Here is a 26,850-nt window from a genome sequence, read left to right on the forward strand (position 1 = left end):
CATGTGCTCATGGGCACTGCTAAGGAGGCAGGCACAGCTGCCCGGCCTCCCAGCTCAAGGGGGTTTAAGTCACCTCCAGGCACCTGCCTAAGCTCTGTGGAAACCATTAGATTACACTGCAGGACTCCAATCGTGAGATGTTATGGTAAAAAATCATTGGGAAAGCCCTTCAAAACAAGTGCTCCCACCTCCACCACGATCCCATGACTCGGTAGGGTCCTGCGTTCTGACCGATTTAGCTTCAAGACAGTTTATCTTCATCCCTGCACAGCTTGGTAAGATGGCACTAACCAGGATCGCTCCTGAAATCTGGGCATGGTAGCTCAGAACCCTTTGGTAGCGATGGACGTACCAAAAGTTGCTGCAGCCAATCACCACCAAGCATTTGCTGCCTGAAGGGTGTAAATGCCCAGAACTGCTCCCCAGTCGCAGCACAAACTGATGAGGTGCTCAGTAGGCTTAGTATCCTCATCCATGCTTGTGGTATGTAACTGGTTGGCTCCGTTCTCCCTGATCTCAGAGTGATCCAGAGCAGGGGCAGGTGTCGTTCATGCATTGATAGTGTTAGCGACATCTGTGAACACAAGACGGCTGGGTCTCTGGACGGTTCCCTGGCTTGTCAGGAGGATCTGCAAAAATGAAGCAGTGAGAGATGAGACAAGGCAAGGATCTGCAGGGATATATGCAAACCCACATGTCTGTCCATAAACTTACACACTGTATCTTACCTACATTCATCACTAGTGTTAGTGTGATTAGAAAACAGTGGGCTTAACAAGTCTGTGACCCAAATATATATTGGGCCAGATATTGAAGTCAATGGAGACAAGCCAATTTACACCATCAGACAATCTGGAACCTTAGATGTAGTTTATCCAGCTGCATGGGTTAGCAACATGTAACACTTTCTCTCTCCCTGCACCTTTGAATGGCTTATCTCTTTATCAATATTTGTATGTACAAGGCAGTCCCTTCCAAACTGTTGCAGCCCTATGGCTCTTGCACCATGGAACCTATGAAACCTGCCACATGCTGAACAGCGGCTCCGTTTTGGATGTTCTCTCTTACTCTTTTAAACCTTTAAAATTGCCATTTATCATCAGAGGCAGCTGTGAGGTAGCAGGCCCCATGGTGATCTGAGGAGTCCAGCAGCACAGTCTGTCCTAGGCAGTTGCCTTTGGCATTGCTACTGTGACATTGTTTCCCTCCCTCCCACACTTTATCATTTCAATGAGCTCTTTCTTATGCATCTCTTCATGCATCCTGTATTTCTTCTTAGTAGCATTTCAGTCAGAATCCCTACTTTATATATTATTCCTCTTCTTTTCAAAAATAAACATGTTAAACACACAACCCTCTGCCACCGACAATCCCTCCAAAACATACCCCTTGTATCACTGCTTGTGTGTAAGTGATCTCAGAAGAACCGGTCACCTCAAATGCGGTAACCCAACTCCCTGCTCCATCCTGTCAAGTAGAGTTGGGTTTGAAGAAACATCCCACATTTTGGGGCAGACAACTGGAATCTAAATCCAGACTTGGGTCCAAATTTTGCCACTGGCCTTTATTCCGACAATGGAGCTATCAAAACCCCTTATCCAAAAGCCCTATGAATTTCAGGGCAGTCAGCCTGAAGACCAAAGTTTTGTAGTTTGTGCCCATGTGTATTCTCGTGGACCCTTTGTTAGTTCTGGAAGCAGAATTTTAAGATGGTGACTCTGTGAAGGAGAAGATACAGAAGCAAACGCTGGCATTGTTTATTTGTTACCTCACATGTCTCTACCTGGTCACATTACAGTTTGACGCTACATTTTTACATGTGTGCTTAGGCAATGGGGGCAGTAGCATAGCTAGCGGAGTTCAGGAGAAGCAGCTGCTTCCCCTCAGCACATTTTCAAAAAGCGGTGCCTGCCAGGCTGGCGCTGGCGGCAGCACAGCCGGAGGAGCCAACTGGGAAGGGCTGGTAGGCACGGGCAGAGGAGCGAGGGGGCTGGCTCCTCAGCCATCGCGCCCCATGCTCAGCGCGGCCCCAACATCGCCGCAGCCACCTTCTGCGGTGGCGGCTCAGTGCTTGGCAGCCAAGCGCTCCCCGACTCTTGCTAATGTGGCGAGGAGAGGCGAAAGGGCCCCTGAGCCTTTAAGGCCGCCTAGCTGGCGAGCCCTGCGTGGAGCGCACCGAGCGCCGGGGACAGGCGGCGGCAGCGCAGGACAGAAGGTGAGCAGCGGGGGTCCGGTGCCTTGCACTGAGGGGTCCGGGCAAGGGGCTCCCTGGGGCTGAGCCCGCAATGCAGGGGCGCAGGCCACGCTGTCTGGACAGGGGGCCCTGGTGCAGTGCAGGAGCCTGGAGTGGGGGGTTGGGACCCCAGAGGTGGGGCCAGGCGGCACAGCCCAGTGGGGGACACCTGCAGAGTGCCCTGAGCAGGAAAGACTCTCCCGGGGACGGGGGGAGTATCCGCACCCCTGGGGAAGCCCACAAGAGTCATGAGCCGACCCTGGGGTTAATCTGGGGGGGAAACGGGAGGAGTTGGGGGCGTGGCCAGAGGAGGAGCCAAGGGGGCGTGGTCAGAGGAGGAGCCAAGGGAGGGCACCTTTTTTATGTTTGCTCCTCCTATACTTAAAACCTGGCTACGCCACTGTATGGATTTTCCTTTGGGGAAAAGGCTTTACAGTTACAGCTTCTACTTATTTTTCCTCTCTCCCTCCCCATCCCCATTAATCTGCTGCCAGTTAGTTAAGTATATAAAGTGAAGTATGTGTGTGAAAACAAGAGCACTTCCTGCCCCTAAGGAAAAGCTCCACAGGAAATGGGAAGGAATATGTGGGCTGGTTGGTACAGCTGAAGAGGAATCTAAGGAAGGGGAGCTGTCTACTTTACAGAGGGGCTTCACCCTCACATCATTCACTCCGAGACATACCTGTTCCAGCCGTCCCTGATGCCTCTGTATTTCATAAGAACTTTTGCCCCCCACAAAGAAAACAAAGAACATTGAGAAACTGGCTGACAGTGGTAAGTAGCCCCTTTCCCTGCTCCTCCCACAACCTGGTGCCCTGGGCAAATTGGCACAGAGCTAACATCTTGGCTGAGATACTGCAAAGACTATACCAATAGCAATTGAAAACCACTAGTGGAGACCCTCTTGTCAAAGCACTCCAGTGTAGCAAATCGGCAGCATTGTGGGACTTTGCAGTTGTCATTGTGGTGCATGCCGCGACCATTCAGAGGTCTGCCGCAGCTGTCAAATGTAGAACCTGGGCGCTTCTGCTGAAAAAGCACAAGCCCGTCCCACTTGAGCTAAAGGAGAAAATCGCCTCCCAGTCTTTCTTCTAAAGCCCTGTATGCAGTAGCACTCAGGTAACCTGTTTAGCCAAGTCCACGCTTACTTCACCATCACTTGTCTAGTCAGAGATGCCATGTGCGCTAACTGCTATGGTTGGAAACTCACAGGAAACTGCACCACTGCCCCCCACAGCAAGCCTCCTGCTGAGACACACTTCTCCACAGCTGCCTTGTGGGCCAGCCTGAGAGTTAGATTCCTTCATGCAGAAGAGAAATTGGTCGCTCCCTTTGATGGGGTTTAACCCCCATCAGCAGGGCCGGCGCTTCCATTAGGTGACCCCAGGCGGTCGCCTAGGGCACCAGGATTTGGGGGGCGGCATTTTGTGTGCTCCCCATGGGGCGCACGGGAGCTTACGGTTCCACTCCCGTTGCGCCGCCGAAGAAGGACCTTCTGCCAACATGCTGTGGAAAACAGCAGCAGGCAATTGAGCAGCTCTATGACTGCCGCTGTCGCCTGCGGCATTTCGGCGGAGGGTCCTTCTTCGGTGGCTTGATGGGAGCGGAACCGGAAGCTCCCAAGCGCTCCATGAGGAGTGCACAAAATGCTGCCCCCCGAATTCTGCCTAGGGCACCAGAAACCCTGACGCTACTCCTGCCCATCAGCTGCAAAGCAAGAGACGGTGTTCAGTTCGGGAGAGACTGCTGAGGTGGCAGATGCTGGTGGAGAGGTACTCTGGGATAGGGTTTAATAGGCAGAAAACAATGGTAGAAGAACCGTAGGCTATAGGAGCAGGTTAGGTTCCTACAAGGGAACCTGTGAGGTAAAGGAAAATAAGGGAACTACACTGAAGCCTGAGGGGGCAGAAGGATTATTAGCGTGAAGATTTGTTTGGACTTCTATTGATATTTTGTTTGTGCTCCTGTGGAGGGGGTTTAGACTCTATCTGGTTTGGCTGGATGATCAACCTGCAGAACCCCAGAGAGGGAGTCAGGAGAAGGTGTGGCCTGAGACTGGCCATTGCAGCCTCAGGGAGAGCCCAGAAGGGGGAATGCTAGAGACCAGGACCCTCTGCAATGCTGTCACTAGAGAGGACGGGGTGCTCATGAGGTGAGGATGCCCTACTTCATGGCCTGTGTAGGGCTGCACACTTGGCCATGCACGTGCTGGGCTCTTTGTCAGCTCCCACTCCCAGCACATACCAGCTCCAACTCCACTTGATGCTCTGCTCGGCTCTTGCAGCATGTTGAGAGATTAGCTATAGGAAACCTATTTCCTAATTGCTGAAACCCTCCCTTCCCCCTCTTCTAGCTTGCCAAATTCTGCATTTTCCCTCCCACCGTCTCTCTGTAATGACAACCCTGTGACCTCCTCCTTTCCCTGTTACCCTTCAAGCTGCTCTGGCCTTCCACCCCAACCTGTGCCATGCGGCTAGTGAAGTCCCCGAAGGCTCTGTGTGGCTTACTCCACATGCAGTGTTCATTACAAGACTACCTCCAATGCATTTGCCAAGTGCAGTAATAACAGGCCTGCACATCTCTGAGTGGGTTGGGCAGAAAGAAGGGTGATGTGACTGTGGAAGGCAACTGTCATAAACAGATAGCTAAGGGTTAATGTTCTTTTACCTGTAAAGGGTTAACACAGGGAACCAAACACCTGACCAGAGGACCAATCAGGAAACAAGACTTTTTCAAATCTGGGTGGAGGGAAGTTTTGGGTGTGAGTTCTTTGTTCTTTGTCTTGGGTCTGACCCTCTCGGCTCTGAGAGTGATTTTTCTATCTCCTGGCTTTCTAATCTTCTGTTTCCAAGTTGTAAGTACAAGGATAGTAAGACAATAGGTTTATATTGTTTTTTTTTGTATTTACATGTGTGTAGTTGCTGGAATGTGTTAAATTGTATTTTTTTGGAATAAGGCTGTTTATTCACTTTTTTTCTTAAGCAATTGACCCTGTATATTTCCACCTTATACAGAGACTATTTTTAATGTATTTTTCTTTCTTTTTATAAAGCTTTCTTTTAAGACCTGTTGGAGTTTTCTTTAGTGGGGACTCCAGGGAATTGAGTCTGCAGCTCACCAGGGAATTGGTGGGAGGAAGAAGTCAAGGGGAAAATCTCTTTGTGTTAGATTTACTAAGCCTGACTTTTCATACCCTCTGGGTGAGGGGGAGAGATTAGATCTCTCGGTACTTGTGTTTCCAGGACTGGAAGCAGGGAATCTCCTAGGGTCGTCCAGGGAGGGGAGCCTGGGAGGAAGTACCAAGGAAACAAGGGGAGGGAGTTATTTCCCTTTGTTGTAAGACTCAAGGCATCTGAGTCTGGGGGTCCCCCAGGGAAGGTGTTGGGGAGACCACAGTGAGCTAGGCACTGTATAATTTCTGGCTGGTGGCAGCTTTACCAGGTCCAAGCTGGTAACTAAGCTTGGAGGTTTTCATGCTAACACCCATATTTTGGACGCTAAGGTCCAGATCTGGGAAAAAAATGTTATGACATGGTGTGCAGTGTTGTGGGATAGATAGAATCCAGAAGCCAGTAGGAATATTATATTTTTCTTTTCTCTGCTAAGGGCTTTTAAGCAGAGAGGGTTTGGTTTTAAAAGGAACCAGAGAGAAATTTTATTTTCTGTTCTCTCCTGGCAGTAGCTTGCATATTAAGCAAGGAACCATTAAAGAACTATTAAGGGTCTTTTGTTATACTATAGCACTCCCATTGTGAGTCAAGTACCCAGCACAATACACATGCAAATAAAGTGGTTTTTCTGGTTTACTTTACATTTAAAAGATTAGCTAGCGGGAAAAAAAAGGCACTGTTGCTAGGCAGACCCCAGGAGGCAACAGAGCCAGCAGTTCAGACAATAAACACCGGAGGGCACCCCAACACAAGAAAACAGGAACCATGACTTCCAAGGAAAAAAGGGAGGCAGAAGAACAAATCAAAGAAGCAGAACACAGGCGACAACTGGAAAAAAGAGAAAAAGAGGTGGAGCTGAAAGAAAAGAACGAAAACAAGAAGAAGAAGAAGAGGCAGCCCACAGAAGGAAACTACAAGAAGAAGAGCTGGCCCACAAAATAAAACAAGCAGAAGAGGAGGCAGCCTACTGCCGAGAAATGGAAAAACAACAAAAGGAAAGTGAAGAGAGGGAAAAACAGAGAAAACATGAACTGGAGTTAGCGCAGGCTGGGCAGCATGCTCCAGCCAATCCTAACAATCCTTCGCCAATTATGGTTCCACATCCCAAGAAATTTCCCACCTACAAGGCAGGTGATGACACTGAGGCCTTCTTAGAAAATTTTGAAAGAGCCTGTCTTGGGTACAGCATCTCTGAAGACCAGTACATGGTAGAATTGAGGCCACACCTCAGTGGACCTTTAGCAGAGGTGGCAGCTGAAATGCCTAAGGAGAAAATGAACGACTATAAACTTTTTCAAACCAAGGCCAGATACAGAATGGGGATAACCCCGGATCATGCCCGTCGGCATTTCAGAACCCAAAAGAGGAAACCAGATGTGTCATTTCCCAAACACACCTACTAGGTTGGGAAAAATTATGAGGCCTGGATATCAGGAAACAATGTTAAATCCATAGACGAACTGCACCTCCTCATACAAATAGAACAGTTTTTGGATGGTGTTCCTGAGGACATAACACGGTACATACAAGATGGAAAACCCAAAAATCTCACCAAGGCAGGGGAGATTGGAGCCAGATGGATAGAAGTGGCAGAAAGCAAGAAAGCTACTGTCAAGGGGAATGAATACTCCAGGGGGCACACCGACAATGAATACCCCAGGGGGCACACCTACAACCGAGGGCAGCCAAAGACCCCACCTACAACCCAAGGAAAGCCACAGACACCCTATTCTTCCACCTCCCCAGTCTCCACTAACCCACCTCAACCCAGTGACCAGTCAGCTGGAAGATTCTTTAAGTGTAATGAACTGGGACATATCAAGGCCAACTGCCCAAAGAACACCAACCGAGTGCAGTTCATTACACCACCATCACACCAAAGATCCCCAGGCCCAGATGCCTCTCAAATACCCTTGGAGCGAAGGGAAACTTTGAGAGTGGGCGGAAAGAAGGTTACTGCGTGGAGAGACATGGGGGCACAAGTGTCAGCTATCCACCAATCCTTCGTAGACCCCAAATTCATCAACCCAAAGGCCCAAGTGACAATTTACCCCTTCATGTCTCAAGCTGTAGACTTGCCTACAGCTGAACTGCCTGTCCAGTACAAAGGCTGGTCAGGAATGTGGACTTTTGCAGTCTATGCCAATTATTCCATCCCCATGCTACTGGGGGAAGACTTGGCCAACCAGGTGAAGCGGGCCAAGAGAGTGGGAATGGTTACACGCAGCCAAACCAGGCAAGCTTCCAGACCCATTCCTGTTCCTGATCCGTCCACAGACGCCCCGTCTGTGTTACCGGAGACCCAGACAGAGGATTCCATGCCAACCACTGAAACAGCCACAGCACCTCCAGTCCCAGGCTCAGAACTGGAACAGCAGCCAGCACCAGCAATTGCAACCACATCTTCAAACTCAACGCCAGAGGGCGCCAGCGAGCCAGAACTGGCAGAAGCAACAGACAGCCATACCCAAAAGGCTCAGCCAGAGCCTGAAATACCCTCAGGTGCACCAGCGGAGAGCGGTTCACCAGCAACAGAAACAACCCCATCACCTACATCGCTTCCAGAGGGACCAAGCCCAAGTCCACAGTCTGAGGAAGAACTGGTGACCCCAGCCTCAAGGGAACAGTTCCAGACTGAGCAGGAAGCAGATGACAGCCTTCAGAAAGCTTGGGCGGCGGCACGGAGCACCCCACCGCCTCTCAGCTCTTCTAATCGATCCCGGTTTGTTATAGACCAAGGACTTTTATACAAGGAGATTCTTTCTGGTGGACACCGGGAAGAATGGCAGCCACAAAAACAGTTGGTGGTTCCAACTAAGTACTGGGGGAAGCTCTTAAGCTTAGCCCATGATCATCCCAGTGGCCATGCTGGGGTGAACAGAACCAAGGACCGGTTGGGGAAGTCCTTCCACTGGGAGGGGATGGGCAAGGACATTGCCAAGTATGTCCGGTCTTGTGAGGTATGCCAAAGAGTGGGAAAGCCCCAAGACCAGGTCAAGGCCCCTCTCCAGCCACTACCCATAATTGAAGTCCCATTTCAGCGAGTAGCTGTGGATATTCTGGGTCCTTTCCCAAAAAAGACGCCCAGAGGAAAGCAGTACATACTGACTTTCGTGGACTTTGCTACCCGATGGCCGGAAGCAGTAGCTCTAGGCAACACCAGGGCTAACGCTGTGTGTCAGGCCCTAACAGACATTTTTGCCAGGGTAGGTTGGCCCTCCGACATCCTTACAGATTCAGGATCTAATTTCCTGGCAGGGATCATGCAAAAACTGTGGGAAACTCATGGGGTGAACCACTTGGTTGCCACCCCGTACCACCATCAAACCAATGGCCTGGTGGAAAGGTTTAATGGAACTTTGGGGGCCATGATACGTAAATTTGTCAACGAACACTCCAATAATTGGGACCTAGTGTTGCAGCAGTTGCTGTTTGCCTACAGGGCTGTACCACATCCCAGTTTAGGGTTTTCACCATTTGAACTTGTGTATGGCCACGAGGTTAAGGGGCCATTACAGTTGGTGAAGCAGCAATGGGAGGGGTTTACCCCTTCTCCAGGGACTAACATTCTGGACTTTGTAAGCAACCTACAAAACACCCTCCGACACTCTTTAGCCCTTGCTAAAGAAAACCTAAAGGATGCTCAGGAAGAGCAAAAGGCCTGGTATGACAAACATACCAGAGAGCGTTCCTTCAAGGTAGGAGACCAGGTTATGGTCTTGAAGGCGCAACAGGCCCATAAGATGGAAGCATCATGGGAAGGGCCATTCACGGTCCAAGAGCACCTGGGAGCTGTTAACTACCTCATAGCATTTCCCAATTCCTCAGTAAAGCCCAGAGTGTACCATGTTAATTCTCTCAAGCCTTTCTATTCCAGAGACTTACAGGTTTGTCAGTTTACAGTCCAGGGAGATGATGCTGAGTGGCCTGAAAGTGTCTACTACGACAGGAAAAAAGACGGTGGTGTGGAAGAGGTGAACCTCTCCACAGCCCTGAAACGTCTGCAGCGGCGACAAATCAAGGAGCTGTGCACTAGCTTCGCCCCATTGTTCTCAGCCACCCCAGGACGGACTGAACGGGCATACCACTCCATTGACACAGGTAATGCTCACCCAATTAGAACCCCACCCTACCGGGTGTCTCCTCATGCCCAAGCTGCTATAGAACAGGAGATCCAGAACATGCTACAGATGGGTATAATCTGCTCATCTACCAGTGCATGGGCATCTCCAGTGGTTCTGGTACCCAAACCAGATGGGGAAATACACTTTTGCGTGGACTACCGTAAGCTAAATGCGGTAACTCGTCCGGACAACTATCCAATGCCATGCACCGATGAGCTATTGGAGAAGTTGGGACGTGCCCAGTTCATCTCTACAATAGACTTAACCAAGGGGTACTGGCAAGTACCGCTAGACGAACCTGCCAAGGAAAGGTCAGCATTCATCACCCATGCAGGGGTGTATGAATTTAATGTCCTTCCTTTCGGGCTTCGAAATGCACCTGCCACCTTCCAGAGGCTGGTAAATGGTCTACTAGCAGGACTGGGCGAATATGCAGTTGCCTACCTCGATGATGTGGCCATTTTTTCTGACTCCTGGCCCGAACACCTAGAACACCTGGAAAAGGTCTTTGAGCGCATCAGGCAGGCCGGACTAACTGTTAAGGCCAAAAAGTGTCAAATAGGCCAAAACAGAGTCACTTACCTGGGACACCAGGTGGGTTGAGGAACCATAAACCCCCTACAGGCCAAGGTGGATGCTATCCAAAAATGGCCTGTCCCAAAGTCAAAGAAACAGGTTCAATCCTTCTTAGGCTTGGCCGGGTACAACAGGCGATTTGTACCACACTACAGCCAAATCGCTGCCCCACTGTCTGACCTGACCAAAAAGACCCAGCCAAATGCAGTTAAGTGGACTGATGAGTGTCAAAAGGCCTTTACCCAACTTAAGGCGACGCTCATATCTGACCCTGTGCTAATAGCCCCGGACTTTGACATGCCATTCCTAGTAACCACAGATGCATCTGAGCGTGGTATAGGAGCAGTTCTCATGCAGGAAGCAACGGATCACAACTTCCATCCTGTCGTGTTTCTCAGCAAGAAACTGTCTGAGAGGGAAAGTCACTGGTCAGTCAGTGAAAAGGAATGCTACGCCATTGTGTACACCCTGGAAAAGCTACGCCCATATGTTTGGGGACGGCGGTTCCAGCTACAAACTGACCATGCTGCGCTAAAGTGGCTTCATACTGCCAAGGGGAACAACAAGAAACTTCTTCGTTGGAGTTTAGCTCTCCAAGATTTTGATTTTGATATTCAGCACATTTCAGGAGCTTCTAACAAAGTAGCTGATGCTCTCTCCTGTGAGAGTTTCCCAGAATCCAGTAGTTAAAAAGTGTTCTTAAAATGTAACAGTCTGTTAGTTATATACTTAGTGGTATATGTAAAGGTGCATGTGTTGTATTAATCTGTTTATTTTAAAGTTCTAGGAGGAAATCGCCGCCAGTGAGGTTCCCCACTGTCTGCAATTTGGGGGGCGTGTCATAAACAGATAGCTAAGGGTTAATGTTCTTTTACCTGTAAAGGGTTAACACAGGGAACCAAACACCTGACCAGAGGACCAATCAGGAAACAAGACTTTTTCAAATCTGAGTGGAGGGAAGTTTTGGGTGTGAGTTCTTTGTTCTTTGTCTTGGGTCTGACCCTCTCAGCTCTGAGAGTGATTTTTCTATCTCCTGGCTTTCTAATCTTCTGTTTCCAAATTGTAAGTACAAAGATAGTAAGACAATAGGTTTATATATATATATTTTTTGTATTTACATGTGTGTAGTTGCTGGAATGTGTTAAATTGTATTCTTTTGGAATAAGGCTGTTTATTCACTTTTTTTTCTGAAGCAATTGACCCTGTATATTTCCACCTTATACAGAGATTATTTTTAATGTATTTTTCTTTCTTTTTATAAAGCTTTCTTTTAAGACCTGTTGGAGTTTTCTTCAGTGGGGACTCCAGGGAATTGAGTCTGCAGCTCACCAGGGAATTGGTGGGAGGAAGAAGTCAAGGGGAAAATCTCTTTGTGTTAGATTTACTAAGCCTGACTTTGCATACCCTCTGGGTGATGGGGAGAGATTAGATCTCTCGGTACTTGTGTTTCCAGGACTGGAAGCAGGGAATCTCCTAGGGTCGTCCAGGGAGGGGAGCCTGGGAGGAAGTACCAAGGAAACAAGGGGAGGGGGTTATTTCCCTTTGTTGTAAGACTCAAGGCATCTGAGTCTGGGGGTCCCCCAGGGAAGGTGTTGGGGAGACCACAGTGAGCTAGGCACTGTATAATTCCTGGCTGGTGGCAGCTTTACCAGGTCCAAGCTGGTAACTAAGCTTGGAGGTTTTCATGCTAACACCCATATTTTGGACGCTAAGGTCCAGATCTGGGAAAAAATGTTATGACAGCAACTACTACCTTGTTCTGGGTGGCCTGGGAAGATGCAGCATCTCTTCCATGCTCCAGCAGCTCTTGTTCCAGCTCGTCTTGTTCTTCTGTGGGGTCGAAATTGTACATGGGCATGAGCTGGTGCCGCAGCTTCTCTAACCTGCCAACAGAAAGAAGAGCATAAGTGCATCATCAAAACCTGTGGCCGAGGAAAGAGGGAGAATGAAAAACAAACAGTTAGTCTTCCCTTCCCACTCCATTGCTTGGCAGCTGCTGAAGCGTGTGTATGGATGTGAGTGGAGGCCTGTGTGGAGGGGTGTATTTTCTATTCTAGGGTGCTTCTTGCTGTTAAGAGAGTATTTGGCTCTAACTCACTAAGTGATATGTCCCTGTCCAGGGGCAAGGATAAGATCCAACTGCTGCTACCAGCTAACTAGGTTAGACAAAGTGGAAGAGGCCGGTACTGAATGTGCAAGGTTCAGTTACCCCCGGTAACCTGTGGCTGCACAGCAGAGGCCCATGTGGGGATTTAAACAGAGCTAGAATCTCAGGATGAGCTTTATGTGGCAGGGGGAGCATGTAACACACTGGCTCGGTGTGATGTACAAGCCCCACACATCCCGCAGTGGCTAGTCCACATGTTGGATAAAAACCTCCTACTGCTGGCAGAATTACATCTTCAGTTCAAGTGGTAGAGGCCTGTGTCTGGTTCTGAGTTCAATCTCTGCCAATAACTTGGGAAGGAGGAATGTGGGATTGGTACATAAAATCCAAAAGGAGCTCTGGAGGGAGCTGATGGACACACAAACACTTTGTAGTTCTGTGTGGCTTACCTGCTCTAACCCTAACAATGCAGCCTGACCCCGCAAAGGGTCTCTCTTCATTCTGGCCTAGACAAAGCAGTGATGAGAGGGACTGCTGACTCCACAAAACAGGCATACTTGTGTGTAGCTGTTGAAGCCCCAGCATATCGTGTGGGTGTCGTTTTGTGGGGAGGAAGACATTCCTGAGCTGTTCCAGGCAGGGTCAGGGTCCCTTTTGGCCAAGGCTCAGATGACATGTTCTCTGCATGACCCTTGCCTGCCTCTGGCTGGGTTCTGTCTACTAAACCATCAGTGTATTTACAGGCTAAATGTTTCAGCACTGATTTTAGCCTCTTCTGTTTCTCTCAAGTCTCTGCTTTGAGAACCAGCTTGTAGGTTTTCTGCCTAGTGTGTAGCCCAGCATTGCCCACAGCAATCAGTAAGTGAGGCACAGTCCATGGCACAGAAATCCACCTATGTCTGTGTCCATTTCAAAATAGCAGGCAAATCAAGGAGAGATGTCTTTCCCTGTTTGCCATTCTTCTCCTGATTTTCAGCAGCAAGCTTAATGGGTGGGTGGATGAGTGGGAGACCACTAAGTCTTGAGCTGGAAACTTAGTATCTTGCAAAACAGGATCCAGGGGAAATTGCCCTGGAAGGCGTGGAGTCCAGCATTTCACCTAGCAGCACTGCCATAAACAGAGGAAAGCAGGGGGAAAGGTAGGCCCACTGCCATTGTCAAGGTAAGCCCAAGCTTTTGAGAACTGGGGTCTGGCAGACATAGCCTTGCCAGGCAAACCTCATTATGTAAGGCTGCTGGAGCAGAGGAGCCCTGCCTGTAAGCGTAGCTTTTGGGATTGGCTAAAATGTGACAGACTCCACAGGTCATAGGATATGCCTGTTATATGGATAACAGCTTCTTTGTACAAACTCTCTCTCTTTGACCCTCCGTATATTAGATAGATTAGGTGTTGTGTAGGAAACCTACCATGCATTCAGAGGACTTTTGGCTTCCAAAATGGCAAGGAACTGGCTTTGAAAAGGAAATCTACAATGTGGGGAAGAAAGATAGGGAACTCTGCATTTCCATCTGACTCCATTCCCCTGGCCTCCCTGTCTGCTAGAGATTCCCTGGCCTTTGCCTTAGTTTTGGAGCATTGAGACTCCCCAAAACAGACTGCACTTACCTCTTCCTCTTCCTGATATAGAGAACCTAGAAGAGAAAGAGAAACACTATTAAAACAGTCCCAGTGAGGAGAGGAGCAAGAGATAGTGCCTATCTTTAAAAAGGGGAACAAGGAGGACCTGAGGAATTGTAGACCAGTCACCCTAACTTTGATACCTGAAAAAAAACTGGAACAAATTATGAAATAATCAGTTTGTAAGCACTTAGAGGATAATAGGGTTATAAGGAATAGCCAGCATGGATTTGTCAAGAACAAACTATGCCAAGCCAAACTAATTTCCTTCTTTTAACAGGGTTACTGGCCTAGCGGATGGGTGAAATAGTAGATATGGTATATCTCAATTTTAGTAAGACTTTTGACACAGTCCCAGGTAACATTCTCATAAGCAGAGTAGGGTAATGGGGTCCAGATAAAATTACTATAAATTACTTAACAGCTTGAAAAACTATACTTGGAGTAGTTATGGTTTGCTGTCAACCTGGGAGGGTGTATCTAGAGGGGCCTGCAGGGGTCTGCCCTGGGGCTGGTACTAATCAATATTTTCATTAATGACTTGGATAATGGAGTAGAGAGTGTGCTTATACAATCTTCAGGTGACAACAAGCTCAGAGGACAGAATTAGAATTCAAAACAACCTTGACAAATTAGAAGCTTGGTCTGAATTGAACAGGATGAACTTCAGTAAAAACAAGTGCAAAGTACTTCACTTAGGAAGAAAAAAATCAAATTCACAGCTACAAAATGGGGAATAACTGGCTAGGTGTTAGCACTGCTTAAAAGGATCTGGGGCTATAGTGGATCACAAATGGAATGAGTCAACAATGAGAAGTAGTTGCAAAAAAGCTAATAACATCCTGGGGTGTATTAACAGGAGTGTTGTATGTAAAACATGGGAGATAACTGTCTCGCTCTACTAAGAATTGGTGAGGCCTCTGCTGGAGTATTGTGTCGAGTTCTGGGTGCCACACTTTAAGAAAAGATATGTGTGACTTTGCACTCTATATGATTTTATGGGAATATGCTTCATGCAAAAGGCTTCTTGTAAGGTATCATTATAAAGTTTATAATCTGCTGAGTGTGATCATCCTATTTGTATAAATGTACCACTCTTGTATCTGAAACTAGAAATATGAACTATAACTCTTAGGGCCTATTGTACTTATGCAAAGTGTGGGCCATTAATGGTGGTTTGGAATCTTGATGACTCTCATTAACCAGGACAATTGACTGTAGATGGCTCTGTTTTACCTGTAAGTCTTCCTGTATACCTGTGTGCTGGCAAATGGGTAATGAAGGGTATGGCTACACTTGAAATTTCAAAGCGCTGCCACGGCAGCGCAGCGCTTTGAAGTGTGTGTGTGGTTGGAGCGCCAGCACTGGGAGAGAGCTCTCCCAGCGCTGCACGTAAACCACATCCCTTACGGGTGTAGCTTGCAGCGCTGGGAGCCGCGCTCCCAGCGCTGCAACACTGATTACACTGAGGCTTTACAGCACTGTATCTTGCAGCGCTCAGGGGAGTGTTTTTTCACACCCCTGAGCGCGAAAGTTGCAGGGCTGTAAAGTGCCAGTGTAGCCAAGGCCGAAGTCTTACAGTGACATGTGATCATGTCACCTGAACTGGAATCCATCTTTTCATTGAGGAGGGGGTGGGAACCTAGAGAGGGACAAAGGATTCCCACCTTATGCAAAAGATATATAAATGGGTGGAACAGAGCAAAGGGGGCAGCTCTCATGAGGAATCTCCTAGCTACCACCTGAGCTGGAACAAGGGCTGTACCAGGGGAAAGGATTGTGCCCAGACTAGGAAGCATCCAGTCTGTGAAAGAAACGTATTGAAACATCTTTCAGGATGAGATATTATCTGTACTCAGTTGTATTACTGTATTAGGCTTAGATTTGCATGTTTTATTTTATTTTGCTTGGTAATTCACTTTGTTCTGTCTGTTACTACTTGGAACCACTTAAACCCTACTTTCTGTATTTAATAAAATCACTTTTTACTTATTAATTAACCCAGAGTATGTGTTAATACTTGGGGGGGGGGGGCGGAAACAGCTGTGCATATCTCTCAGTGTTATAGAGGGTGAACCAATTTATGAGTTTACCCTGCATAAGCTTTATACAGGTTAAAATGGATTTATTTGGGTTTAGACCCCATTGGGAGTTGGACCTCTGAGTGTTAAAGACAAGTGCACTTCTGTAAACTGCTTTCAGTCAAGCCTGCAGCTTTGGGGCAAGTAATTCAGACCCTGGGTCTGTGTTGAAGCAGACTGGTGTGTCTGGCTCAGCAAGACAGGGTGCTGGATTCCCGAGTTGTCAGGGAAAGCAGGGGCAGAAGTAATCGTGGCACATCACTTGGCAACTCCTAAGGGAGTTTCTGTGATCTAACACATCACAATGTGGACAAACTGAAGAGAGTCCAAAGGAGAGCAACAAAAATAAGGAAAGGTTTAGAAAACCTGACCTATGAGGAAAAGTTAAAAAAAAAAACAAAAACAACAAACTGGGCATGTTTAGTCTTGAGAAAAGAAAACTGGGAGTGGGAGGGAGGACCTGATAAGTCTTCAAATATGTTAAGAATTGTTATAAAGAGGATGGTGATCAACTGTTCTCCATGTTAATTGAAGGTGGGACAAGAAGTAATGGGCTTAATCTGCAGCAAGAACGAGATTAGTTAGAAAGTTTTCCCTAATATCCAACCATAATGGTTGTTATGTTCTGTAATAGGCTTCCAAGGAAGGTTGTGGAATCCCTATCACTGGAGGTTTTTAAGAGAAGGTTGGACAAACATCTAACAGGGATGGTCTAGATCAGGGGTTCTCAACCAGGGTACATGTACCCCTGGGGGTATACAGAGGTCTTCTGGGGGTACATCAACTCACCTAGATATTTGCCTAGTTTTACAAAGGGCTACATAAAAAGCACTAGTGAAATCAGTACAAGCAAAAATTGCATACCACTCGTTTATACTGTTCTATATACTATACACTGAAATGTAAGTACAATATTTATATTCCAATTGATTTATTTTATAATTATATGGTAAAAATGAGAAAGTAGCAATTTTTTAGCAGTAAGGTGCTGTGACACTTTTGTATTTTTACATCTGATTTTGTAAGCAAGTAGTTTTTTAGATGAAATTAGCGGTACAAAAAACAAATCAGACTCCTGAAAGGGAAGGGGTACAGTAGTCTGGAAAGGTTAAGAGCCACTGGTCTAGGTTGACTTGCTTTTTGTCTTTGCACTTAGGCACTTTTGAAAACTTTACCCAAAGTCTGCAAGAAAATTCTGCAGCGGCAAGTTCCACAAATTAACTTGTTGCAGTTTGTAAGGGAAGCTGACCCTAAGAACTGATTCTTGTTGTTACCACCCATCTTCTGCTGAAAGGTAAACTAGTTTATTCTATTAGAGAAGGACCACAGCCCTTTGCGCTGCCCTCTTCGTGAGTGACACACCCATTCAGGGATAGGTGAGAAGAAAGGTTTAGAAAGCCACTACCTATAGCAGAGATAGAAGGGTTGGCTCTGTGGAGCAGCTGGGGGAATTTTAAGGGTTTGTTCAATATCCTGTGGGAAGAGTGTGACAGACTCCACACCACACGTCAATGGACATGCTCATTGTTATGGATAACAGCATCTTTGTACAAACACAGAACCTTCCTCCTTTCTTTAACTCTCCATATGTGAGATGGCTGAGGTGTTATGTAGGAAACCCACCACACATTCAGAAGTCTTTTGACTTTCAGATTGCCAAAGGATCTACTCGGGAGCTGGCTTTGAAAGGAAACATGACAATGGGGGGAAGAAGAGGAGGGGAAATCATTCCCCCCTTAACACTTCACTGCCTAATAATGCATCACCACATGTTATCTGAAGTGCTGACCCACTTATGCTGTGTCCAGTCATATCACAGGAAGCTAGACAGGCCCCCCTAACTTACCCTCAGTCAAGGGAGACAGAACTTTCTGCAGGGGCACAGACTGTGGAATGAACTTCCCCAGGAACCAAGAGCCATCAGAAACCTCACTATCTGCTTCAAGTGCAAGGCACATTTCTCTGGCCTTGCCTCTTCTAACACACACTCAATAACAGGTATATTTTTATTAAAAAAACCAGACACCCTACCAGACCAAGATTTTCCACTGCACATGCATGTTCCTCTGGAGGGAGGATGAGAGCATAAACCACAGATGGATAGTCATGTGGCTTAATGCATTACTGGAAGGTGCTTAGATGCCACAGTGATAAGCATGGTATAAAAACCTACATAGGACAGAATAGAGCAACTCAGAGCAGAATCTGCCCCATTTTCTTTTAAATAAACTCCTCAGTTATTTTTAAAAATGCTGATACTACATATGGGAACTGGTTCCTGGCATCCTCAAAACTACTAGGCACCCAGTCCTGGGAGATCCCAGCAGCACTGATCATTGTGCTGCAATTTGGGTTTCTACTGGGAGCCTATGCACGCCTCCCAGACTTGGTTCGTTCTAAGCACTGGATAAAAACAGTTAAAAGTTGTGGATCTCAGAGACTTTCAGTGCCCATAACTTTTGTATGATTGTCCAGTGTGGTGGCTCTTTCTTGGTTCAATCAAGTTATTGGGATTAAAACTGGTGTTGATAAATCACACCCACCCTTCCTACTTTAGAAAGAGAAGTATTTAGAATGCCTGATGGAGTGGGTCTCTCTTACCATTGCTACAGCCAACCCAATCACAGTAATGATTCCAAATGAGAGGAGCATTGTGCTCAGGCCGGGCCCACTGCTGACCACATCTGGAATTTTGCTGCTGTTAAAGTTGGTGGTTTCAGGGCTTACAGTAGCAGTTTCTGGTAGAGCCCTGTCCATGGTTGACCCTGGGTCTGGTTCGGAGGTGGTAGTGGTGCTGCGGTACAAATCATGTACAGAGGGCATGCTGTAACTCATCCTGGACAAGGGCCCCACGTCCTCTCTGACAGAACTGTCTCCACCCACTCAGGATGCCTCGATTTCTGCTACAAAGTCATAGGGTCTCCCCTTCTGTCAAGGACCCTCCTGTGAGCACTGTTGTGCAACATCTTCCTTGTTGGCTCTTCTTTGAGGGAATCCTGTTGCTTCTCCCTGTGTTTTGAGAGAGATAAGCAGAAGCTTTATGAGTCACAGATGCACAAGGTGACAGTCCTAAAGATACATGACCAACACTTTCTGAAATGGCAACTGTTTCTGAGTATGAGATAGATTAGATATAATTTTGGGGGAGAGGGGAGGCTTAGAGAGTATTTTTGGGTGCTCAACCTGAGATGGAAAGTGGCTGACTTTTCAGAGATGCTGAGCGCCTCCAACTCCAGTTGAAGTTAGTGGGATCTGGGCATGTCAAAATCAGGCCATGAGATTCTCAAGCTGAGCTTCCAAAACCGAAGGCATCCAAAATCAATTGCCATGTTTGTGCTGGGGTCTAGTGGGCTGAGAGTCAGGAGAGCCTGGTTCTTTTCTCTTATCACTTTCAAATTTGACTTGAGTAGGAGCTGTGGGTGATCAGCACCTCTTAAAATCAGACCATTGATTTACGTGCCTAATTTCAGACACCTAGATTTGCATAGGTGCTGACTTGTTTTTGCCAGTGGGTACTTTTGAGGAGGTGTGTGTGTCGGCAAGTTTTTGGGGGGAGGCTATTTTCAGCATATTTATATACTTATTTCATATTCTAGTTATTGAACGCACCTATATTGGTATCTTTACTATTTTAATAATGATTAAATTGCTATGAACTACATAATTACATTCTCATGAATTACAGTATATTAAAATCATTGCAATCACTTACAAGCTGTCTTTACCAACCTCCAGGAGTGCAAGTAGGGCGGTACCCTCAAGTACGCAGTACTGGCATGAAATTTTTAGTGGGTACAGGGTACCGGAAAGACTTGAAGCTAGCTCCCTGCTTCAGTGGGGGGGAAGGGGGGAGTTGCACTCTGCTCCTAAAAGAAGCAGAATGTGGCTAGGGAGGGCATTCATTCTTTAAATGGTTTTAACAGCACAATACATATGCTAACATGTCAGGAGTCCTCAAGAGGGGAGGGGTGGGAGGGACGGAAGGTGTTTAAACAGTGTTTTTGATTCTGTTTCTCCACATTTGGTCAGAATTATCCATGACATCCATACTGTATCACATCAAGTCCAAATCATTAGAGGAATGTCTCTGCTTGTACTGACCAGAGTATGTTTGGATTCTGATGTCAGCCCAGTTCTGCAGCCTTATGGGGATCAGGTGTTGTCCCCAGTGTACACAGAATTCTTCTTTGCAGCCAAAATAGTCTAACATGCATTTTGTTAACTGGAACTGGAGCAGCAAAACAAAGAAAACAAATGCCTCATTTTCCAGCTTTGTAGGTGAGCAAACTGTAAGTGAAGATTATAATGACGGACACTGATGGCCTTAAACCAGCTGACTCAGGAATCTGCCAAGAACTTTGCTGAAAATATGTTCCTCATCTTAGCAAAGGCGCTAAGACTTATCACACATCTGCCCACCTTTATTTGAATGAAGTGCCTTCTGATCTGACAGCTCAGGCATTGTCAGTTTCATCCAGAACAATTTACAGACTTGGAACCTAATCCTGTAAACTCTTAATCATTTGATCAATCCCATTGAAGACAATGGGAGTATTTGCATGACTATGGACCACTCTAGTGGAATGGTAAGAGTTTCAGAAGTCTGTTTCTATAAAGTATCAGAGGGGTAGCCATGTTATCTGGATCTGTAAGAAGCAATAAAGAGTCATAGATTCATAGACTCTAGGACTGGAAGGGACCTTGAGAGGTCATTGAGTCCAGTCCCCTGCACTCATGGCAGGACCAAATACTGTATAGACCATCCCTGATAGACATTTATCTAACCTACTCTTAAATATCTCCAGAGATGGAGATTCCACAACCTCCCTAGGCAATTTATTCCAGTGTTTAACCACCCTGACAGTTAGGAACTTTTTCCTAATGTCCAACCTAAACCTCCCTTGCTGCAGTTTAAGCCCATTGCTTCTTGTTCTATCCTTAGAGGCTAAGATGAACAAGTTTTCTCCCTTCTCATGACACCCTTTTAGATACCTGAAAACTGCTATCATGTCCCCTCTGTCTTCTTTTTTCCAAACTAAACAAACCCAATTCTTTCAGCCTTCCTTCAGAGTCCTATGGCACCTTATAGACTAACAGCTGTATTGGAGCATAAGCTTTCGTGGGTGAATAGTGACTTCATCAAATGCATGTAAATTTCCATTACATGCGTCTGATGAAGTGGGTATTCACCCACAAAAGCTTATGCTTCAATACATCTGTTAGTCTATAACGTGTCACAGGACTCTTTGTTCCTATAATGGAAGTTGAATCCCCCATTGAAATGAAATGTTTAAGTACAATACCATAAAGCAGTTTAGGATACAATTCTACTTAAAATTTGTCTTTTAATAAGTCATACATATGCTGAAATGGCTCCGCACCCAACTCCCATATTCCATATAAAAAGACTGAAATACTATATATTTTGGGGGAAAGTGAGTAGTTAAGCATGTTGATGTTTGTATATACAAAGACAGGTGTCGGAGGGGATGGGGAGAGCCTGTGGGCCCCGGGCTGGGCGTGGGGAGAGGTCACACGGGGAGGTCACATGCCCCCCCTTGTGTCCTCCCATGAGTGCAGTACCAGCAAGAAATTATTTCTATTTGTACCACTCCTAACCTTCCAGTTTAAAGATATCGTGTCTCACTGTAGCTTTCTGGATTAAACTGTCAGCAATCTTATTTACATCTAGTTCCCTGGTCAGGGCCGGCTCTGGCTATTTTGCTGCCCCAGCAAAAAAAAAAAAAAAAAAAAAAGTGAGAGAGCCGGAGCACCAAAGCAGGGGGAAAAAAACAAAAACAAAAACATGGCACAGCTGGAGCAGCAAAACGGGGGGTAGGGGGCAAACACAGCGCAGCAAAGTGGGGGGGGAAACATGGCGTGGCTGGAGAGGCAAAGTAGGGGGGTGGGGGGGAAAACACGGTGGAGCTGGAGCGGCAAAGCGCGGGGGGGGAAACACGGTGCAGCTGGAGTGGCAAAGCACGGGGGGGAATACGGCGCGGCTGGAGCAGCAAAGCTGGGGGGGGAATAAAACAAAAACGGCGTGGCTGGCAAAGCGTGGCAGGGGGCAACAGCGCAGCCAGCAAAGCAGGGGAAAAAAACAAAACAAAAAATGCTTCAGGGCAGCTGGAGCCAGAGTTCAGAGGGACTCCTTGTGTTGCAGAGTGCGTGCCCGGTCTAGTGGAGGGAGGGGAAGGGAGTAGGGGGGGAGAGAGAGAAGGAGGGTGGCCAGCGCTTCAGCGGGGCGCTCGCCACGCGGCCCCAACCCCTGCGCCACCTCCCGGGAGGACTCTGAGCCGCTCCGATCGGCGGGGAGGGAAGGACACCGGCTGCCCCGCCAAGTTTGCTGCAGGGCACTCCCCTCCTGTGCGCTGCCGCCCCCTACAGGGCTGCCAGAGCAGTGAACAAAAAAAAAAGCGGCCGCGCCGCCCTAGGTTTGGGTGGAATGCTGCCCTGTAGAATCTGCCGCCCCAAGCACAAGCTTGCTTGGCTGGTGCCTGGAGCCGGCCCTGTCCCTGGTATTGTTTTGATGCACATTAAGGACAGCTACATTATTCAGTTGTGTCAGTTCCATTGATGACTGGAGATGATTTTTAGATCTTCTCAAGCTGGAGAATGAGTTCAGGGTGATACCTGCACAGTTAGAAGGATTCTTATAAATCTGTAGATGACTCCAAGCTCTCTTTCTTGATGGGCAACAGTTAATTTAGGAACCATCATTTTGTATATATAGTTGGGATTATATTTTGCCATGTGCATTACTTTGTATTTACCATTTAATTTCATCTGCCATTTTGTTGCCAAATCATCCAGTTTTGTGAGAACCCTTTGTAACTCTTAATTAAGTCCAAAGCAGGCTGCAATCTTGAGTATTTACCACTTTTGAAGTGGTAATGAGAGTGGCCCATTTCAGACAGTTGACAAGAAGGTGTGAGTAACAGTAGGGAGACAGGCCAATCCTCGATTGGAGACAGCCCCCTAACCTGAAGCAAATACTCACCAGCAACTACACACCACACAACAAAAACACCAACCCAGGAACCAAACCCTGCTACAAACCCCAGTGCCAACTCTGTCCACATTTCTATTTAAGGGACACCATCATAGGACCTAACCACATCAGCCACACCATCAGGGGCTTGTTTACCTGCAAATCTACCAATGTGATATATGCCAGCAATATCCCTCCGCCATGTACATTGCCCAAATTGGACAGTCTCAACGCAAAAGAATAAATGGATACTAATCTGACATCAGGAATCATAATATTAAAAAACCAGTAGGCGAACACTTCAGTCTCTCTGGTCATTCAATAACAGACCTAAAAGTGGCAATTCTTCAACAAAAAAACTTCAAAAACAGACTTCAACATGAAACTGCAGAACTGGAATTAATTTGCAAACTGGATACCATCAGATTAGGCCCGAATAAAGACTGGGAGTGGTTGGGTCATTACAAAACCTAAACCTAATTTCCCCAATACTAATTTCCCCCTGCTGTTACACACACCTTCTTGTCAACTGTCTGAAATGGGCCACTCTCATTACCACTTCAAAAGTTATTTTTCCTCCCTTGGTAACCTGTTGTTAATTCAATTGTCTCATTAGACTGACTTCACATTTGGTAAGGCAACTCCCATCATTTCATGTATTTATATCTGCTCCTGTATTTTCCCCTCCATGCATCTGAGGAAGTGGGTTCTAGCCCAGGAAAGCTTATGCCCAAATAAATGTGTTAGTCTCTAAGGTGTGTGATACAGCATGGCCAGAGGGCAGCAGGAGAGGGTTAGAAGGGAGACTTATTCCCTCTAAGAGGAAGAAAGTTTGCTATAGATTAACTAGAGCAGCTGAAGCCAATTAGAGCACCTGCAGTCAGTCACATGATAAAAAACCTCTGCTTCAATCAGACAGCATGGGAGTTGGAGCAGAAAGGATTGGTGTTGGAGCAGAGAAGAGTTTGAAGGGAAGTAGAGGAAAGTTTGGAGGAGTGATGTGGTGGGCTAAGAAGTCCAAGACCCTAGGTAAGGGGCACCTGGCTTGTGTAGAGGGAGGGCAGGAAGCCCCCCGCCTCAAGCTGAAGGGCAGGAGAGGGAAGTAGCCCAGGGGAAGGAACCACCAGTTCAAGTGGTTCAGCACTATCCTCAGGGCCCCTGGGCTGGGACCTGGAGAAGAGGCTGGACCCAGGTCCCTCCCTCTCCACTCCCCTCCTCAAGGACACTAGTGGGGAAATTAATATTCCAATTCAGGGGCAAGAAAAGGTGCCCTGAACACCCCCCCCCCCCAAAGAAGAGCGAGTGTGAGACCCATCATAATAGTGCTGGCAATTTGCCACAGGTGCCACAAGGACTCCTCATTGTTTCTGAGTAATTTATATCACATTCCACACTCAAGATTTGACTCGTGGGTGCTGAGCACCCACTATTTTTTTCCATGGGTGCCTCAGTCCCAGAGCACCCACAGAGTTAGTGCCTATGCAGGTTTGACAATTTTAGTTTTAATATCTCTGTGCTTAGTTCCCCAGCTGGATGGCAGGGACTGATATTTACCAAAAGGATTTGGGATGTCTGGATAAAAAGGACAAGGATTTATTAGGATGTTCATTATTACTCTGGCTGGAACTATCACCCAAGAGAAGTATATTCAATATCAACCACCATCTCTAACAAGTGGTATTTGGTCATTGCAGCCTCATGGGATGTGGGTTTTCAGAGTGAAACCTTGCGGTTTCCTCCTAAACTACCCTATAGGTGGCTGGCCCCTCAGCCTCCTATGTAGTCCTCTGTGGCACAGCCTGACTCCCACAGGCCCCTAGCTGCTCTGGTTACCATCCTTCCACACAGAGAGAGAGAGATACCATCCCTTGAACAGACTTCTATCCTACCCCTCCTCCTCCTACTCCAGGACTGCCATATTGTCTGCTCTTTCATCCACTGCTCTCAGGAACATTCATTGCACCTTGTTAAGAAAATTCACCTTGACATCTCTCCGCATTGTATGTGGGGCAGCAGGCAGGAGAGGGACTGCCCTGGGGGTACTATTTGCTCACTCTCTGTCCTGAGGTATAACAGGATCTCCCTTAGAAGGTGGTTGAATGGCATCTGCCCAAACCCTACCCTGCAAAGGCTCACAAAAGTTGGATAATTGATTGGTCTGGGAGATGCTGTTGAGCTTGCCAAGTCCATTTCAAGGACTAGAGGAGACAACTGAATTTTGCAGAGCTGGCTGCTACAGCAAGGTGATGGGGTCTGAGCAGAGTGGGTTTCAGGGACTTAGCTTCATGGACAGTCACTTCCCCAAGCACTGGGAAATGTCCCTTCAGACTTTTCCAATGAGCCAAGCCTTCCCAGCCTGAACCATTTTGGGGCCTTAAGAGATTCTCTTGTGCAGAGGCTGAGACATGTCTCTCCTGGAGGAGAGACTGTTAATCAATATTGCAGTTCTATCAAGATTATCCATGACTGCTGAATTTCAAACCTGACTCCTCTAAATGTCCCTGAAGGCAAGTCTGCCTGTTGTATGAGAGGGTGTCACAAGGGCAATGGGACCAGCCCTGCCTGTGCCATAATTAGCTACCTTGCAGGCGAAGGAGAGAGGATTAATTAATTAATTGTGGTCAAGTGAAAATCTGATGAATACAAAGTCCTCAAAGGGCAGAGAATGCAGTTTAGAGGAGGAACCACAGGGAAAAAGTTGGGTGTCCATGGAAGGGCCTGAAGTAGGGGCTGGAAGGAGCAAGGGAGTCAGGGCTTCATTGCAGAGAGATTTGAAAAGAGCCCAGAAGAGACTGGGAACTGAGCCCGGAGGGCAGGCTGAAGAGGAGTCCAAGGGGGGCAGAAGAACTTTTTGTTTGCATGGACTCTTGTTACCCAGGTTAAGTTTTGGTTAGTGACTTGGATGGAAGACTAACTTCACCCTGTGTGAGGAAGGCTGAAGGGATCCACCTCAGAGGAGGAAATTGAGGCAAGGAACATCTGCAGAGCTCTCCTTTCACTCTTGGTTTCATTCAGTCTTGGGTGGGATTTGACATAATAGAATAAGGGGGATGGGTGGGGGAAATTCATTGCCTGCCTATATTAACTCCAATGTCCTGGCCAAATTCCAGCTCCATCACTTCTATTTCCCCTACATAAAATAGCCTGCACCCCCTGCATTTTCAATTAAAGTTATTCTTCACTCCCTCTTCTAAAAATATCTTTTTACAGTATTGCTGGTACAGGATGGCTGTCAAATTCCACCCCAGAAGTAGCTGCATTTCCTTGCTGTATGATCCATATTCACACAGCAATATGCTTTCACTCTTTCCCTCCAGGCTGATGCTACTGCTTCTCACACCATCTTTCAATTCCAGTGGCCTGCTCTGGATTCATCCCCCTCCCACCTACTTTCAGTGTAATAAGCTGGTACATGCCCCTCCAATCACCTGAACAAAACCGTGACATCAGCACTTACTTAATTCCTGCCAGATGAGGAATCGAGTCCCCTTCTGGTTCCAGTGTCCGTCTCAGATTGGAAGAGTAGCCCAGGCCAAGCCTCCCAAGCCGGCATGCAGGGGGAGTAGCCACAGCCCACACAGACACAGTAGCCGCTGGCCTTGTCCCCGGAGAGCTGCTGTCTGTTTGTCTAACCTCGTCGTCACCTACACAACTAGGACAAGCACAAGTGCAAAAGGTTGGGTGATGTGTGTGTGAATGCGTGCACGCTGGGGGACAGAAGCAAATTGCCCTCTCATACAGAAAGCCGCTTCCAATGGACAGCAGAGAGCGACTTTAGCAGATGGATAATTTTTGGTTTAGTGGAGACAGGGCTGACGAGCCGCCTTTGGCACTGGAACTCAGATTGCTTGTGCCGGAGATAGAGGACCCTCGGCTGCTGTTATTGCTCTACTTGCCATTGTATTTTCCAAGATGCCAGGAGCTGCCCACTCCTCCTCCCCTTTCTCTGA

General features: G+C 47.2%; 1 protein-coding gene across 1 annotated transcript; it reads right to left on the reverse strand.

Annotated features, from left to right (window-relative positions):
* Window positions 1-26,832, reverse strand: C6H3orf18 (chromosome 6 C3orf18 homolog). The gene is made up of 5 exons (XM_050957944.1): window positions 26,358-26,832; window positions 18,511-18,918; window positions 13,817-13,842; window positions 11,857-11,986; window positions 1-629 (listed from the first exon to the last, which is right to left on the reverse strand). The coding sequence occupies exons 2-5, from the start codon at window positions 18,742-18,744 to the stop codon at window positions 549-551; spliced, it is 471 nt and encodes a 156-aa protein (XP_050813901.1). The 5' UTR covers window positions 18,745-18,918; window positions 26,358-26,832; the 3' UTR covers window positions 1-548.
* Window positions 26,833-26,850: the final 18 nt, after the last annotated feature.

This window comes from Gopherus flavomarginatus, chromosome 6, assembly GCF_025201925.1.
Source record: "Gopherus flavomarginatus isolate rGopFla2 chromosome 6, rGopFla2.mat.asm, whole genome shotgun sequence".
NCBI classification, from domain to species: domain Eukaryota; kingdom Metazoa; phylum Chordata; order Testudines; family Testudinidae; genus Gopherus; species Gopherus flavomarginatus.